Below are 18710 nucleotides of genomic sequence, written 5' to 3'. Positions count from 1 at the left end.
TTCGTGCAAAGTAGAGGGAAACAGCAGGGGATCAAATATAAGCAAAAACTACTTAATTATTGACATAACCTGTTTAAGTAGTGTGAGATTCCTGCTAAACAGCGATTTTATAAAGCAGGGCACCTAAGGTGCTTCAACACTACTAGGGCAAATGTTAAAAGAGAAGTCACTAAGGACAGCATGGTAGCACCACGCTGTGGAGACCAGACTGCTCCTGTCCAGCCATAGGGAGCTCTTGTGTCAGTAACAGCATCTTCCTGCTGCATCTTTCCTCATCATTAAGGTAAAAATTAATCTGTGAAAAAATCTGTGATTACACACATTAATGAGACAGGGAAAGGAGAAGTCTGACAGATGAAGTTCAGATAACTGCTGCAGGTCAACCCTTGCACACCCTGGACAAGGAAACTCCCTCTCTGCCTGAGCCAAGTCTTTGGCCTGGAGAGAGCATCTTCTCCCACCCCAGCACAAAGCAGGGCCAAATCAGACCAGGTTGCTCAGAACCTTGTCACACAGTACCTGCAGGACCAGGCTCATGGACAAATCTGTCCCCTATGGAGCACCAAAACAAGACTTTAGAACTGCAGACGACTTCACTAACAGCTGAAGTACTCTTGGTCACTGCCAGGTACAGAGCCACTGCCAGGTACAGAGCACTGCCTGCCACAGGGAAGGGGCTATTCCAGCTCAGCTCTACTTGCAGAGGCCAAGGATTAGTTTAAAGCTGGGACTTTGGGGGGGGGGAAAAAAAATTAAAGCAGAAAAAATTAAATAACCACTGTGGCATGAAAGCCAATAACCTTTTTACAGAATCACTTCCAATACCATTTCTTTAGAGCATAACACTGAGAGCCAAAAAAATCTTTAAAGCAATTTTTTAAAACTCTAGATAGCAAAATGTATTTCAGAACAGGGTATTTATTCATAGGAAGTTGTTCTGACTACTTGAATTTTCAAGACTCAGCAGAAAACAAGAGTAAAAATATTCAGAGAGTACAGCAAAGGAAACATGTTCTTCGCTTGTTTTACTAGAGGAAAAACAAAAATCCAAATTACAAAACCCCTTTCAAGAGCTCAATTCAGTCTGAATCCAACAATTCAGAGTTTAAATGTCTGGGGGGAAAAAGAAAACAACCCTAAAGTACTTCAGTATTGCATTTCACATGGCCATTCACCAGTTCATCCTGTGCCACACTGCTCAATAAGACACTAGAATTCATCTTATTGCAAAATGAATAAAATGAAATGGTGCAGTAAGGAATACTTCTATTTTCTTACTGACATTCATTACCACAAATGAGGTTATAAACCAAGGTTCAAGTGCAATACATGTCATGAATCCTGAATTAGCAAAGTCTGGGGAACAGAAAAAAATTTACTGCTTCTTAAATATGTTCTTGATTTTTTTTTTATTTTACAGTATCACTTTTTTCCTAACTAAATATTTACTTTTTTTGAAAAAATAGTTTGATCCCGAAGGTGGGGTTAGGGGAGGGAATATAAAACCATCAATATAAATAATATCATTATCCACAACTTGGCCCAAATCCAGCAAGTTAAATTCACTCTGCCAGTTGCAGCCAAGCACTTGCAATTTAGTTTTAAGATTATTATTCCTAGCTGACAAAAAACCTCAACTAACTAACATGTATTGGGCATGCATTTATTCAGATGGTTGGTAAAAAACAAACAAACAAACAAACAACAAAAAAACCCAGCCAAAAGCCAGGAAGTTGTCATCACCAGTATTTGAGTTATCAATTTTTTAAGAACTGGCATACAAGAGAACTTTCAAGCCTAAAGGCATGTATTATGTTTTATTGAAATTGCAGCTAACAGTGCCATAACATTTTATAGCTAAACGTGTTACTGTCACCCAGGGGCAGGAAACACTAACACTGATAGCAGATACTATGGCCAGAGCTCCCCTACGAAGATACATGCTACTGCTGAGTATTGTTAAATCTGAGACAAAAATGAGTATTTTTTTATAGATTTTTAAATAGTGACCGAATGGTTAAGATTAATGATTTAACAAGGAATATCAAGAAGGAAGAGGAATATGAAAAATATTAACAATCTAGATCCATTGTAACCCCATTTTAGGCTCTGAAGGTGTCTAATCTGGAAGCTACAGAGTGTTTTGTTTCAAATTCATCAATCTATTTCCTCCAAAAAGCCCATCCAGGTCATTTCAGCAAATCATTCAGATACACATCACTGGAACAGGAAAAGCATCACTTGCATAGAATAAGAAATCAGAGAAATTGTTGTGTCTATTAAAAAGAGGTACTCCTTTACATGTGAGTTCATAAGAGAATTTTTATCCCCAGCATTCTTGACTGGAGCTTAGAAATGAGATGTGTGTTATTGCTTGTTCAGAGGTGGATCCTCAAAAATAAATTCTGACCCTGATGTATGAGTTCATTCATGGAATAAGCTCATAAGGCACATCCCCGTTGTCCTTTGTTCCTCCTCAATGTTTTCACCAAAGCTGCAAAATTCTCAGTACATATAGCAAAATATGGACTTGAAAAACATTGTTCCATTGATCTTCAATTGGATTCCTTTAATATTCCATATGGGAAAACAATAATCCATGAGTTGACAGCAAAGAAAAATTCTGCATCATTTGGTATAACTCACAAATGGTTTCCTGTTACTACAGCAATTAGGCATGAAAGGATGCTGTCTCGTGCAGTGCTAAATATAAACTTGGCTCTCAGCCCCTTCAATCACATGCCCACCAGAAGGGAAAGCTGGCAAAGCGCTAGTATGAGGTGAACAGAGGATGAGATAGAAAATTTCTCTACTACCCCAAAAAACTATGTCCAAACAAATATTCTGCATAAATACAAATAGAGTAGTATTTTTTTAATGTTCTCTGTAGCATTGTAGACAATTGCACAGTGATCATGTTCTATCGCCCTCCCTGAAAAACCCTGACGTAGCAGAAGAGATTATAATCTTTATTTGAAATTTATGTTACATCTACTGGACCAAGTGCTGAACAAGCTATGCAGGAGTGTCATTTGCTCCCTGGCTTCAGTCAACCGGTTCCCTTCTGAACAAAACCCAGGAGTGATTTCAGGCATTGCTCATTCCTGGGACCCCCTATGGTGACTGTACAATCCATTTATCCTATTATCCTTTCCAAAAATGTGACAGAGCAGTCATATCCTCTCAAAGATGTTTAACAAAACAGAGAGACCTGAGGTGGAAATCCTCAGAGGAAATCTAGGAAAAGCATAAAATGCAAACAGGTATCCAGAGGCTAAAATCACCGTCTTCAACATTTAAGAGGGCTTTATCCCTGATCTAATCCCGATCTCTATCAGTGCCTTATAAATGTAAAAATCAGCATTTCCACTCAAGCAGGTTCATGCCAAAATAGGATTTGCAGTGGTTTACTTAAAAAGGTCTCAAACTGCAGTTGAAAAAAATTAGAAATAAGATGCCTGCCTCAAGATTCAAGGGGGTTAATCAGTTAAAAGGATGACAATGCAGAAAGGACTTGCAGCTTGTAACAGAAATGCAGGGTAAGGATAGAAATACAGAATTTGAGTTGTCTCCTTCAGAAAGAAATGGAAAATGTCAGAAAAACAGCTGAAGTGTTAGTATAAAAGTGCCAACATGGTAACATTGATAGGAGAGTGAGCAGGAACAATAATGTGGTATTCCGATCTATGTGTTCCAGAAGCAAATGATTACATTATAATTTAATGAAAATATAAAAAATAAGGTACTTGAGAACTGTCAAGAAAAACTTGCTATAGCAATTCCCTGACTGGAAAGAGCCATCCTCAGAGTCAAAATTCTCTGCCTCAAAAAACCAGATACTCATCCTCCCAAGAGATTGGCTCTTCTTCCCTCCTCACCCTCTCCATTTCAATGCTCGAGGACTGCAGTGAGTTCCCAGGAGCCAGAGGAGGAACACCCCCCAGTGGCATAGCAAATTGTTCCATCTTTGGATGAATGAACCCTCCCCTGGGATTATTAACCACCTCTCCACTAGATTTGGAAACAACGCCAGGTGAGTACTTCTAACTAACATTCGAGTGAAATTAATTTAATCCCAAAATACTCGTCTAACTGTTTCAGTAAGATGAGGTGCCAGCACTTCTCTACCAGAACTGATTTTTCTTGGGCCTCTCTGGTTCAAGGCAGGAATCTATCCATCATTTCACCAGTCTGCAGTTGAGCAGAGCAGCAGTGGAGCAACAGTGCTGAACTGGAAACAAGACCACGGTATCTGTGTATTATCAGGGTGTGAGATTAGACTTCTGCCTGTCCTCTGTGACAGGTTCCTGTAAGAGGACAAGAAAAGCAGTTCTGTGGGACACCACCAAAGATTTGTTAACAAGAATTATCAGCACTCCGTGCTCAGTCTGATCTGATCTATTAGAGGACTTTCATCGCCTTCAAATAGAGCTGTGTTAGGCATCACTGATGTCTACACGAGTGCTCATGAAATATCTAGGGAGTTATATATACAATTATAATATCCTTTATTTGATTATGTTCCCCCCCCAGCCCTGTTTCAAAAAGAAGTCTGAGAAGTTGGAGAGAGATGAGCTTATTTATTCCCACCCGTCCTCTTCCCTATGCCCTTCCCCCACCTGCCCAAAACTACACTTGTTTCCCTGGGAGGAAGGGGAGTGAGAAAAAGGTATTAAGAACAGTGTACTGCGTTGGCTGTCAAGCCCAGACATAGTGGATCTGGTACTTGCAGCCACCAGCATATTCACTTGGAGGGCAAAGCTCACCTGTGCAGCACCCAGGGAAACCACGACACTCCCTTCTCCACTGCCCCGGCACAAAACTGAGTGTTAGCAGCAACATGAGGGGCTTGTGCCTCAGAGCAGACATAGTGGACCAGGTCCACACTATATTCTCTGGATTTTTCAAACACTTGCTGTTTATACTGTCACTTTCAAGCACAGAATGTGAGGTTTTACCCTTTGCAGAACCCAAGGGTCCTGAAGTGAAAGAAAGTCATTTGGTTAATACCACAAGAGATGCTTACTGTCAGAGCAAATCCAAGGCTGGCAACAGCAGTGCTACCCACAGTCCCTGGTACCAGCAGCACCTGTACTCAGTCAGACAACAAACCTTCCCACAGCCACCACCACCCGCAGCCTGCTGCAGCAGTGCAGGAACAGCAGGTGGGTGGCTGGTAAATTGTCTTTGGTGGGACTATTTTTTTCCTTTAAGAGAACTCTACTATGACGTTTACAGAAAGCTGAAGATAAACTGCTAATACATCACATACCATTAAGTACCAGACTTTTCGTACGCAGGAAGTTTCATTCCCTGCCTGAGGACGACCTTGGAAGAAAGCACAACTTCAGAAATAAGCTCCTCTCTGAAATAATTTCAGATGCATGTAGAGTTTATTGCTTTTCATCTGTCTCAAAATTAAAAGAGCTACCTAGAATAAAAGAGACAGAAAGATAAACTGAATGATGTTCAAACATTTTGTTGCAGACTCACATTAAGTGTAATTACATTCCTCCTAATTCTTCATTGCATTGGGGCAATAAAGACGAAGTATGAGCTGCCCTGAAGTCCTTAAGAAACTATTCATACCTGTAAGCCAAAGAAACACCATAAGAAGCCATTGGCAATTTAAGTTCCAGCTATAAATTACACTCAGATAATTTGTACCTCTCTATATAAATGCCTAACGAATACAGAATGCAGTAGCAATGAAGCTATTCTTAACCCTTCACCTGCTGCTACAGGTAGTGCAGTAGATTCATCACTTGGGTACCTTCTTCCCTTCTTCCCACATAACTTAGCAAAGCTTCATTTGTGAAACTAGTCTGACTTCCCCATTTGACTCTCTGAATAGTCAAAGCCAAGCCACAAGAAAAGACTTTATCTTTGGCAAACAGCTGAAGGAGTGAATATAATGTAAAAACAGATAAAAAATCACTTTACATGGAACTTCACCTAAGGTATTTTCTTTTGTCTTTTATGTTATAAGTATATGGAATACCTAATGGGTTGTTATGCAGCTGCATTATGCAATAATTTACTCTGCACGTGAATTTTAAGTTCTAATAAAAAAAACTGATCATAAAAATGATCTGAAAGTATTAATATTGCTGGTTTTGTAAATAAAGTAATATAAGTAAGGAGAAGCAGAAGATAAAGACCACTGTGCTCTACTCTTCCTATAAGTAAGTGAACAGTTCTGACTAAGGTCACTTTTAATTCTTTCAACCAATTGCCTTTATTCTGCAAAACAAAAAAGGAAAATCATTCTCTGGATCAGTGTTTCTGCAGCCTCTGGGAAGCACAAGACCTCTCCCAGGAGGATTCAGTTCCAAATGCACCCCTGCAGTTTCCAGCTGCAGAGCCAACGCAAACTTCAGCTCACGTCGCAACCCTGCAAGTGCCAGCTGTGCACACACTCCCCTAAAGCTGCTTCGGGACCTCTGCTCTATGAAGAGCTACACATCTGGCCCGTCCATTTAATCCCACTGTTTCTTAACTTTCCCAGGAAACTACCCAATGCCAATTCATGCAAGACAGTGTTCCTCCACTTAGGCCAGTCTTTGTTTTTCAGCTTCACTCATTTTCCCTTTTCCGCTGCCAGGATTTTTTCACCTGTCCTTTTGTCACAGCTTCACTGTAAGTGGTCAGCAGACTTCCACGAGTGCTGAAATTATGCCCTTCTCCTCCAGTTCTGTTAATCCGCTTCAGAATCAGTAAACTACAAATGTGAAAGCACAGCTGATTCCAAGTTTTCTGCACCCATAAGCCTGTTTCATTTTCTACATGTGAGAAAATCTGGAATCTAATCTATTTAACCCTTTCCTCTTGGCAGTGGAAAGTATGCTGTGGCACTAGTGTACTGCCTGCATCAGTGACACAATTGCAATGCCACTATTTACTGGAGAACTAAACCTACAACCCTCCATTTTTTCATGCTGTGAGATGGAGGCTGATCACAGTATGCCTCCAGCATCCTCCTCTCCTCCCTCCACTTCTCCAAAATCTGTGCAATGTTTACACAACCCCTTTTCCAGCAGCAAGGAAGGGGATGGATCCAGGTTGAGGATGCCTCTTGCAATGCTGAAGCAAAGTACTGTAAATTGCAGGGGGCAGCCACTCAGACCAGGACGAATAATTCTGGATAGAGGGCCAGAGGAAGGGAGAGACAGCTCCCTTCCTAGTCACAAGACAAATTTTGAGCTAAAAAATATTGATAAAACTACAAAAGTAATCCAGGAGATCACAGCAGTATTGCTCACTTGTGCAAGTCACTGCACATGCTGTCAGTGACAGACCCCAGAACAGACTCCCACCTGAGGCACAAAAACCCTCATGGCACTTCCCATGAGAAAACAGGAAAAACAGAACCTTATAAGGCCAAATACAAAACTGCACCTGGAAGCGACCCAAAGTCACGTTGCTGCTGCAATGGGTGATTTGATTCTTTTCCTCCTGGTTCTAAATTCCCTCCTGATTAATTATTTGTCATTTCTTTATTGTGGCACTTGAGGTCAATGAGGTACACAGTCAGGCCCAGAGAAGAACAGCAGTGCATGGAAAGCAGAATCGAGGCTTTCACATCAAGAGGTTTTCAGGACAGGGGGAAGAACAGAACATAACATAACACGTGTGAAGCCAGAGGTAAATCTCCATGGACAAGTCACGCCTTCTACACATCACCTCGTCCACAGCTCATCTAGGCCTGCTCTCACACCCTGTGGGAAATCCAGGAGAATGTTTTTCCTCCATGGCTGGGAAAGAATAATAAAAGTGAGCTTTTGGTTTTGGGGTCTTTTGTTTTTTTTTTTTTTTAACTGAGCTTTTAACACAGGGTCAGACATAAATCACAGTAAAACTCAGTCATATTAGTGTGCAACTGCAAAAACTGGTATAAGCAAGGAAACAAGGCAGAAATGATAGGTTTCTAGCATCCAACCCTGAGAAGCAATCCAACAGTGAAAACTTTACAAATCCAAAGACTGACTGTCTGTCTTTGTTTCTGATAAACCAGACCAAATAAATGAGGAAAAAACAAGTTACACAGATTTCCCACTGAAAAAATTTTCAACCTGGGCCACTTGTACTTTATCAGAACTACAAATGCACCTTTGGTACATTCCTTCTGCTCAGGGAGGGGGACGTAGAATTGCAAGAAGTCTGTCCAACATTTGCAAAAGGAGAAGGTCACCAGGCTGATTATTTCTAACACCACTGTCACTTTTGCAGCTACCTATTTACTTTATTCCATAAAATAATAACTGGGGAAAGGGGGATGGATTTCAAGCTGCTCTCCCATCTCTTCTCTCTGGCAAAAATCTTTATTAGGCAAGATGGGTCGTGGATCTAGTTGAAAATTCTTACAATGCTTAATCTTGAATAAAACAGTTAATTTTACATTTGTAACATCACATAACTTTGCTTTATGAAAATCAGCCTGTTGCCAGAACTTACTGAAGCCAAGAAACAGCTGGATAGAAAGGTTAAATGTAACCTGAAAATACAAGCTGATAGTATTTGAAAGAGCAGCTAGCTAAAGAAATTGGTTTGTTCCACACACATTTCTCTGCAGTTTTCCACAGAATCAAATAAAGCCAATAAAACACAATTTCTACCCATTCAGATTGTTATGAGAGATAGGATAATATCCTCATGGAGACTGACAATTCACACTTTCAGTATAAGACTGAAATTAAAATAAAAAGCCATGGGAAAACAGTTACTTTAACAGTACAATAACCAGAAATTGATAATGTCTAAAGACAAGAAGAACTTAGTAGGTCAAAATACAACAATTAATTGTTGGTTCACAGGAAGCATTTTGACCCAAGCTTTGTGGCAATACAACTTTACATATGGCAACACAACCCAAAGCACAGACCTCTGTCCGTGGCATGGACAAGAGTCACATAGAATCACATATGATGCCCTGTGTCTCCTCCCAACCCTCTGAAGGCTTCACAGAATGTTTTGAAAGAACTGCTGGTGCCCAGCCAACAGGTCCCAGGGTATCTCCAAGAAGTGAGCTTTGGGAACCAGAGTCTGGGCCACTACAGACACCCACATCTGGCTCCTCTCAGTTCAAGTTGGTCTTACTGTAGAAAACTTTTTGTCTTAAACTTTTCCACTCTTTCTGAAATTAAAAAGATTTTTCAAAGCTTTGTCCTTCCCCCAGGTCATGCAGGAGCCTTTCACCAGGATCACTGCCAAACAGTAAGGTACGTTTTAATTCTGGAAATGCCTGTGCTCCTGACATCCTAAAAGCCATAAAGTATTTAAGAGCATTGAGGAAAGGTTTTATCCCTAGATATAAGCAGCAGGAGAGAATAAAACAAACCACCTGCTTCTTATGACTGCTTTAAGCTAATAAGAGAGTTGATACAGAATACGCCTCATCTCAAAACACGTAATCTTAAATTTATGTTCCTATCTGTCCTTTTAATTATTTAGAGAAAAATATGTGAGTTAAAAAAAAAAAAAGACCTGTTGGAATTTATCAAAAGAATCTCAGTTTGTCAAAATAAAATTTAATAAAAACTCAAAAAACACCCAAAAAGGAATGAATATGATGAGTGCATCACATACAAATGGAAAACGGCAACTGATGCAGCAAAAAACATGTAGCAATATTATGTATTATGACTGGTAGATATTTTATTAATTAACATATAAATATCTAAGAATCCAAAGTAAATGAACACTGGAAAAAAACAGCTACGGTTTTATATCCCATAGTTTTGAAGGAAACATGCACTCTGCTGGATTGAAAACACTATTTTGTGGGCTTTAAAATGCTCTCCATGTTTCAGAGGAAGCATTTGTTTCAGGCATGGGTTAGTCACATCCCAAAAACTTCAACGAGCTCATTCAGTGTTAAAGGAAGTTCTCATACAGAGCAACAAAACAGAAACCAGAACGCATGCTTTCAGTTTTTGAAATAACACCGTGCTAATTTAGGGATAAAGAAAGGAAGGGGGGGCATGAAGCAGCTCACACATTCCTGTCCAGCTTTCCCCATATGAGCCACTCTTGTAAAATAATAAACAACACCAGAGCTATCTAAGATAGCTTCCTTAAGTACTTTGCTTGCATTATATACTTATCCCATTTTTCCATTTAGTTCTTGTTTTTAGAAAAGATTTTCTCCCAGAGACACTGCCTCTGTAGTTCCGTATTTGGATTGATTAAATAATAAATAAGACTGACTAAAGCTATGAGCTTTCAGTTGAATGAGTCAGCCTTAAATAATTTCTTCCTTAGAGAAACTGGTAGACTTGATTTTCTTTTAATTTATGTTACATTCTGGAACAGTACCTCTGTGCTCACAGAATAAACACGATCCATTTCATTCATGTCTGTTACAGGGAGAGCTAAATGTTTTGAATCTATCACTCTGAGAGGTTTACATGGCACTGTAAGTAGAAGTTGCATTTCAAGTGATCTTTCCTAAAAGGACAGAAATCAAAAGCACCCTTTGTGCCAGATAGGATAGTTATTGGGAAACAGATTTTCCTTTTAGCTATAAAACATATTATTTTAAACAAGACACAGTTGAAGAACAATGGGTCAAGATTCAGATTTTTTTTTCTGATTCATGATTTAAAAGTTATTTGTACATGACACCTATTTTGTACTCATCACATGCTTAAACACATGCAAAAGACAAAACAAATTTTAATTGGAGTAATCTTATTTTACATTTTGTAGGGAAGGGCAAAGGTAAGTAACTAAAGAATGATGTTTTGTAACAATAATATTATTTCTGCATTATATTTGGACCATGTATTTAATGCCCACCACTTTACAAGAAAAAAGCATAAGGTAGCTGACACTGAGCTTCTTCAAATAAATGAAGCTGTTTCAATCTGAAATCTCTGATCAAATTATTAACTAGAAACTAGGGTATAGCTCAGAAGTTTCCACAAGACCCGGACTTGAAATGCTTTGGTCACATTAAGTCTCTGAAGATGTGGATTACTGAAATTCTTGAGAAGGAAGGCTTTATACGAATATGAGCAGAAACTGCATACTTCTATTTCTTGCAGCACTCCATGCCAACTGCACCACAACAAGCAAGTGGGAAGTCTGTCAAACCAGCAGCTTGCTGGCCTTATGCAACACAGGTCTCAGCAAACACACACTTCTGCTTGGGGTTTTTTTACTGTACCAAAATCATCAGTCGTCTCTGGTGACACTACCTCCTCTGCTGGCTTCTCAAGTGGTACCAGTGGTTTAGGATACCTGAATGCTACAACGATTTTTCAAAAGCAAAACAGCAATAATTCATTATTTAAAATCTTCCAATCAATACCGGAGTGTCTGTCAGCAAGGAAAGATCCTTTATAAATATTAAGACTGGATTTCTCTAGGTTTTACAACAATTTCACTCGAATGTTTGCAGGCTTTCCTCTGCAAAAAACATACAGCAAGTTTCTGAATGCAAGCAGAGAACTCAGACTAGAACCTGCTTTAAGTTACATGAGCAAGTAAAATTTCAGAACAGGGAAGCAAATCAAACCACAATAGCAAAATCAACAAGAACTTCAGAAAACAGTACCTTGCTGCAGGTGGATCAGAGATAGCCAGTTTCATCTGACATTTTCAGAAATCAGTTTCAGAATAGTTTTACCATCAGTGACCAAGCACCAGTTTTCTTGTTTATGACATTAAACCTCAGCCGCTAGATTACAGGACAGTTTGGGTTTGAAGGGATCTTAATGATCATCCAGTTCCAACGCTAAGGGACACCTGCCACTAGACCAGGTTGCTCAAAGCCCCATCCAACCTGGCCTTGAACACTTCCAGAAAAGGGGCATTCACAGTTTCTCTGGACAACCTGTGCAAGTGTCTCACCACCCTCACAGTAAAGAATTGTTTCCTAATATCTAATCTAAACCTACCCTCCTCCAGCTTAAAGCCATTTCCCCTTCTCCTATCACTGTATGTCCTTGTGAAAAGTCCCTCTCCTGCACACCTGTAAATACCCTTTATGTACTGGAATATGCTGTAAGATATCCCCAGAGCCTTCTCTTCTCCAGGCTGAACAACTCTAATTTATTCAGCCTGGAGAACAGGAACCTGAGGAGAGACCTCATCGCAGTCTGAAGATTCCCCAGGAGGGGAAGAGGAAGGGCAGGCTCTGATCTCTTCTCTGTGGTGACCAGTGACAAGACCCAAGGGAATGGCCTGAAGCTGTGTCATGGTAGGTTTAGGTCCAGTATCAGGAAAAGATTCTTCACCCAGAGGGTGACTGGGCACTGGAACAGGCTCCCCGGGGTCACAGCACCAAGCCTGACAGAATTCAAGAAGCGTTTGGACAACGCTCTCAGGCACACAGTGTGACTCTTGGGAATGTCCTGTGCAGGGCCAGGAGTTGGACTCAATGAACCTGATGGGTCCCTTTAAACTCAGAATATTTTATGATTCTGTGTTTCGTGAGGTTCACGTGTTAAGGAAAATGATCAGTAGTGCCAGCGCAACACTTTTCCTTCTGCGCTCTGCCTTCATGAGAGGGTTCCATGACTTTGGGCAGGAGCTGAGGGGTACATTAAAAAAAAAAAAAAGTTTCAAAAGCAAAAAGAAGTAGCACATCTTTCCATCTGAAACATGACATTCCTTTCACCACCAGATATTTTTGACTCAGCAGTGAGATTAGCCCTAGTCCTGGTGTACCCTGTGATGGTTTAGAACATAAAGGGACTCACACAGACAGGATGGCAAGAGTTTGTCATTTTACCAGCTTGACAGGGCACTTGGAACTTGTGCATTAGATGCTTGCCAGTAGTCTGCCAGAAGACATTTTCCTAGAATAGCAATTAAATACTAGAGTTAAAAAAGTTTCTTGACCCCTAGGTCACAGAAAGGGAGAAAAAGGTAGATGATCTTCCTTCACACACAGCACAGTTTGCCTGCATATTTTGGGTCTGTAAAGGAGAGAGCGAGAGAACACTCTCCATCAGATGCCATGGGACCTGTCAAAGCACAACAGCAAGATCAATTCCTCTTCTCCCAGCTCAAGGGGTTGGGCAGTCCTCACAGGAAACCTCACATTTGCACTGTGAAATCACTCTTCAAACAAGACAAGTACTTCCATAAGGACTGAATTAAGCTTTGTTGTTTTAGCACAGATTAAGTTCTAACAAAAAGAGGTACTAAAATCCAAGTGGTTCTGAACCACCAAGGCAGATGAACTGGTTTGCTCATATTAGCAAGAACCATCTGACTCACGCAACAAAGGGAATCTTTTTCACAGGAGATTATGTTTTGAGTGTCTAAAAACCTGAATGAAATCCATTTGTCTTTGATGACATTTGCAGTCTTTTCAATTAACTTTTCTTTGTAAAGCTGTGGAAGTAGAGGCACGTAGGTTCAAACACTCCCTCAGCTATTCCAGTAAACTGGAGAGCTCATTAATTTAACACCAGATCATAAGCCAGAGAGGTATAATTACTTACCAAAGTAAGATTTTATCCAACAATGGCTAAAACCTTGCTAATTCTCTCAGAGATTCTGCCCCAGCTGTCAGCTTGACTGAATGCACACAAGTGGAGCCTTCTACCTGCACACTATTTTGGTTTTTTTTAACAAGAATAAAATGCAGCAACTTGAACTTATGAACAGTTTCCTATCAGAATGTGCTGGCTTGGTCAGATTATTATGTATGGTATGACATACCAATGCCTTCAAAGAGAATCTAGCTAGAGACTGTATTCTCCAAGACCTGCAAATTAAACAACAAAATCAGCTGTCAAGACTGCATTGCTATGGTGTTTTTGCATGTCTTCCAATTAATACTAAACCTCAATCCACAGAGAAACAAGAAATTCCATGTCAAAAGATCTTTTATTTAGAGATCCCATCACAAAAGTCTTCCATTTAAAATATAAAATACAACTGGGTGCTTTCAAGAAATTGTGTTCAATGTACATACATCATGTTAAAAACACCCTTTTTATGTATTATATACACACATATATATAGTATATGGATTTTATGTACATGAACACAAAAATAGAAAAACAGGAATTGTTTTCCCATATTTGCAACAGAAGATGGGAAAATAATGGATTCTGTCACTGTCAAGATCTGAGATTTCTAAGAGGTCCTAGACACCAGCATGTTAGTATTATTAACGAAAATCAGTTATATCTGGGCTCAAGAATATTGTAATACAGCACAGGTAAGACTAATAGTACCCTAAGAAGAAATAAAGGCACAGCAGACATGCCAAATTCAGTATCTCTTACATAAACAAGTCAAACCCTTTTGTATTTTTTCCCCTCGTCACCAGGTTTGCTGCACTGCTTACGAGTGCAGCTTTCTTGAATCATCTCATATCATACACTGGAAACTAAAGGTAGAAACCCCCTATATAAGCCCCTTAAGAAAGAAGTTACATCTTCTTCCTAATACCACTTCTGTCAATGAAATATTGCTACAGAAGGTTAGAGGCATTAAGTCATTCTTCGTACTGCCTGTAAGATTTTACACATTCATCTCCACCATGAAAGAAAGAAACAACTGCAAGGAAGATTTGACTGTCTGTTGTCAACAAAACTAAGCCTTGATTATGGGGCATCACTCCTACAAACAGTAAGGCAGTACTATCAGATTTAAAATGAACTCACCTACTTACTACTTCAGTGTTCCTGTAACTATGAAACAGAAATATACAAATTACTTGGATTCAACATGTCCACATGTATCATCTCCTACTACTGTGGCTGGGTGTGGCTGACAGGTTTACAAGAAACACAAGCTAGAATTTTAAAACTTTGTTTCAAATCTCTTCCTGGGAAAATGTGAGACCTTATTCAGCTTTCCAAGACTGGAAAGGAAAAAAAAAAAAAAAAAAAAGATACTTCAATGCAGAAGGAAAACTAAATCCAAGTGAGAAGGATTCGGAGCTATCTTCAGAAAGAACAGCTCAGTGATGTTTCGACTACACTTTAAGATAGTAAGGTACAGATTATAGTCCAAATCAGGACAGTTTTCAAAACATTTTCTGAGAACTATTAAATCAAGATTCAGTTTCACAGTCTTCCCCCCAGGTTCTGTGCAAAACACATCTATTAATTAAACTCAGGCTCTCAGCTCTCAGCCATCACATGCTCACAGATAGAGCTCCGTCTACTGATGCACTTAAATAAACAGCAGAATCCCAGTGTTTATTAATAAGTTACACTGTTTAACCGGTTGCTAGTGCCCAGCATCTGGAAGCTCTGTAAACATCCAGGTAAGACAGGTGACAAGTAATGGTAGGAACACAGTCACAAACACCTCTCCCCACCTACAGTTTTTGTGACTACAGTGCAAACAGATGTTTTAGGTTTCAAAAACGCTTCAGAGACTCACCTAACTTACAGGTTAGAGCTACGACTCACCTACCTGAGGACTGTCCTTCAGCGTAGCGGCCGCAGCAAGGGATGGGTTTCCCTGCAGCCTCTGCCATTAGCGGAGGCCACAGATAGTGTGTCCTGTCATATTTCGTGCTAGGGCAATTAGGTGATGGAACTGCATCCTTCTGGTGGTAGGCCTGGGAATGGGCTGAGGAACTTGCCCCATTTGGTTCTTGATGTGCCCAGGTCTCCCCATAATGCTGACAGCTTCCCCTAGCTGATATGGGGTCTGTTAGGGCACAGAAGAGGTAGTGAAGGAAGAAGGTCAAAACTTAACCCAGTAAGGACTGTGTTATGAAGGGTATGGACTAAGACCTCACTTTCCATAAAGAATTATGAAAAGATCACAGGTACAAAACAAGCTTAAGCACAGTGGCAAAGACTGCATAGGCATTTCATGATTAAGGAGAGACTGATTTTTCAGACTCAAACAGGACACGGGAATTACTCAGTAGGAAGAGGAGAGAATTTGAAGGCTGCATTTGGATCATTTTCATTGGAAAACAACACAAAGGTATGACTAGCAAATTCAGCTAAAGAATCGGCTACTGAGAGCTACAGCATGATGCCACTGAATGAGAAGATTGAGAAGAAACCCAGCATCTCAAACCACTTCACTTGACTGAACTCATGAGTTGTAAAAGCCAAAAGTGACACTAATCAATCGGAGAAAGTACTTGGAAAGCAAGGCTCAAATACCTCTCCCCTCATCTCCTACTCACACTCACAACCAGCATACCTATTCAGATCATTCCTAGACAGTCACTATTTCAACAACAGGAAAGAACGATCACACAAAATATTACCTAAACATAATAAAGCATTTTGAGCACACAATATGAACATGTAGCTCAGAAATTCTCTAATTTTCTTTCCAGAACAGTCCTTCTATCCACTTTCTCTTCTTCTGACACTCCTTAGTGTTGAGAGTGATGATACATATCCGACAACCCACAAGAGCCTGGCTCTACATGCATTGCCTTTCTTAACATAAAATCTGAATTTTGTCAATATCAATCATCTACTGAAAACGTCTATGGGCAATAGTTTCAAGATAAGGTTTTTTTCCAATTTCTATTCAACAGACTTACTAGAAGCCCTTCTAGGTTATGATTTTTCTTTTTCCACAACAGAAGAAAAAACAGAATTTCTGAGATTTAAAAGCCGACAGTCGTTATCATTTTGCAGTCTGGTAGAAAAAAAAAGAAAACCAAAAAAAACCAACAAACCACAAAAACATGAATGGAGCTGGCTAAAGGAAAAGGTTATCTACAAAAAAGCCTTATCAAGCTACTAGACGGGCAGATCAAGAATCTGACTCCAAGGACTGAGGTCCGGTGGCACTGCAACACTTTGTGAAGCCTTTACCTGCAAGACTACGGAGCCCAGAACTGAGATTTTGCTGAAACGATCTCTCCAGTGAGATCAACGTTTACAGTTTCAGGCACAGTGCACTGTTATTTCTACTGGTGGAATAAATTTGCAGTTTACTAATGAGATTCCTTGCAGTAAAGTCTCTAAACTCAAACTAACGCTTTTGGTACTTTGTGTTTCTAAATCCTGAATCATCAGAAAGTCAGAGTATGTTACAGAAATAGACTTTCATATTATAACTAATGGCATCTGAGCAACAAGATATTAAATAGGACCATCTGTTGATTAATCTCTGTATAAACCTTGAGACATTATATTGAAATACATTTTAAGTCTCATTTTGATATCCTCCACATGATCCTCTGGGTACATAGCTTCCTCCTGTTTCACCTGAGCAATAACTGATGAGACAAACTCACACAAAAACCTCATAGCAAGAACCCTTCAGAAGCTGAGAAGGATTTACTAGGGAAGAGTGTTAGTTGTTAGTATTCAAAAGTTAGTGTCAACTTACAGCTCAAAGCACACTACCCTCTATGTTGGAAAACAAATACAATTGACTCCCTGCAGAACAGAAGCACTGCTCCCAAAATGAACCACTTAAGTGAACTGTTCTTGCTCTGACTAGAAACACTAGTGTTTACATGCAAGTGTGCTATAAACGAAACCGTAGAGGTACCTGAAAGGTGTCTGTCTCTTCGCAAAAGCAGCATTTCTACAGCTGACTGCTGGACTTGTTCTCTGCCCACCCAAGACTTCTTTCAGACAACTACAGAAGAGACACCAGGCACAGAAATGCCCTTTCCAAGGGCATGCCACTATCAAAGTCAGAAAGAGGCCTAGATCAAATGCACACTGATCTCTTAAGTACCTGCTATCATCTTCGCTGCAATAGGGATTGCAAATTACAGCTAAGGATCAGAACCAGGAGTAAGAAGGTTGTAATTAAGAGGATTTGATTTTGTCACGTTTTGATTTTTTTAAGGAACAGTGTCAAGTTGGCAAGAACAGCTGGATCAGAGGAAAAGAATCACTGTGAATTACTTCACTTGGCGTTGATTGCATAGCACCGTATTCAGAGATACAAACTCCCCAGCACAAACACACCTTCCCGCACAAGAACCAACACTTCCACGAAGCAGTGTCGGCAGCTCTCCGTGCGGGGAAGTGTAACTCATGAATGAGCTCTGTGAACAACAGCCGCCCAGAGCCTCTTCAGAGGTCTGAAATCAATTTACTGCTGCCCTGGTGTCAGAAGGTTTTATGAGACACACTTTCCTACTCCCATTCCGAAACAATGGCCACGCGCGCCTCTCCGAAACACCTGGGGAGATGACAAACACACCGAGGATTTGGCACGCTGGGTCCACTTCTGAAGGTGCTGCGGATGCTTCTGGAAACTAAATTTCAGGTCGTGTGCCCCATTTATACCCGATTAGGGTAACACACATGGGCGTGCGCCTCTCGGTGCCTTGTCCTGCTGGAGTTTCCTACTCGCCCGAAGAAGTCGCTTGGGCGAAGGCGGGAGGAGCCCCAAACTTCGAGGGCTCCGTCCCAGCTCCGGCCCGGCCCTCCCTTCCCCGCCGGGTTCGGGGCGGGTCGCGGCTCACCTTGGGCGATGGCGATGGACTCGAAGCGGTGCAGCTCCCGCAGCAGGCAGCTCCGCTCGGTGGAGTGCAGGCTGTAGATGAAGTCGCGGGCCCCCTGTGCCGTGTTCAGCGCCTCCATCGGCTCCTTCTTGGGGTGGGTGCCGAGCGCCCGTGACCCCCGCGGCAGGAGCAGCCCCTCGGCGCCGCCCCGCAGGCTGCACAGCCGGCGGTGGCAGCAGCACCGCGGGCCCCTCAGCGAGCCCAGGCAGGACCAGGGCACGGCGGCGGCGACGGCACCGGCGGGGCCCCCCGGCCGCCCCAGCAGCAGCGCCGCCCGGCCGAGCCACGC

The 18710-nt window shown here is 41.0% G+C and overlaps 1 protein-coding gene across 1 annotated transcript in view; it reads right to left on the bottom strand.

Moving 5' to 3' along the window:
• TMEM65 (transmembrane protein 65) overlaps positions 1–18707 on the bottom strand; it is a gene marked incomplete at its 5' end in the record, with an annotated part of 32058 nt that extends 13351 nt beyond the window's left edge. Inside the window, 2 exons of the mRNA XM_027645551.1 lie at positions 15388–15627; positions 18383–18707. Of these exons, the coding sequence (XP_027501352.1) occupies positions 15388–15627; positions 18383–18707 (565 nt within the window). The remainder of the gene's footprint in view (positions 1–15387; positions 15628–18382) is intronic.
• Between the last annotated feature and the right edge of the window lie 3 nt (positions 18708–18710).

Source organism: Corapipo altera, unplaced genomic scaffold (genome assembly GCF_003945725.1).
Source record: "Corapipo altera isolate COAL_440 unplaced genomic scaffold, ASM394572v1 51, whole genome shotgun sequence".
NCBI classification, from domain to species: domain Eukaryota; kingdom Metazoa; phylum Chordata; class Aves; order Passeriformes; family Pipridae; genus Corapipo; species Corapipo altera.
The sequence above is the reverse complement of the archived record's forward strand: the minus strand, read 5'-3'. Positions and strand labels throughout refer to the sequence as shown.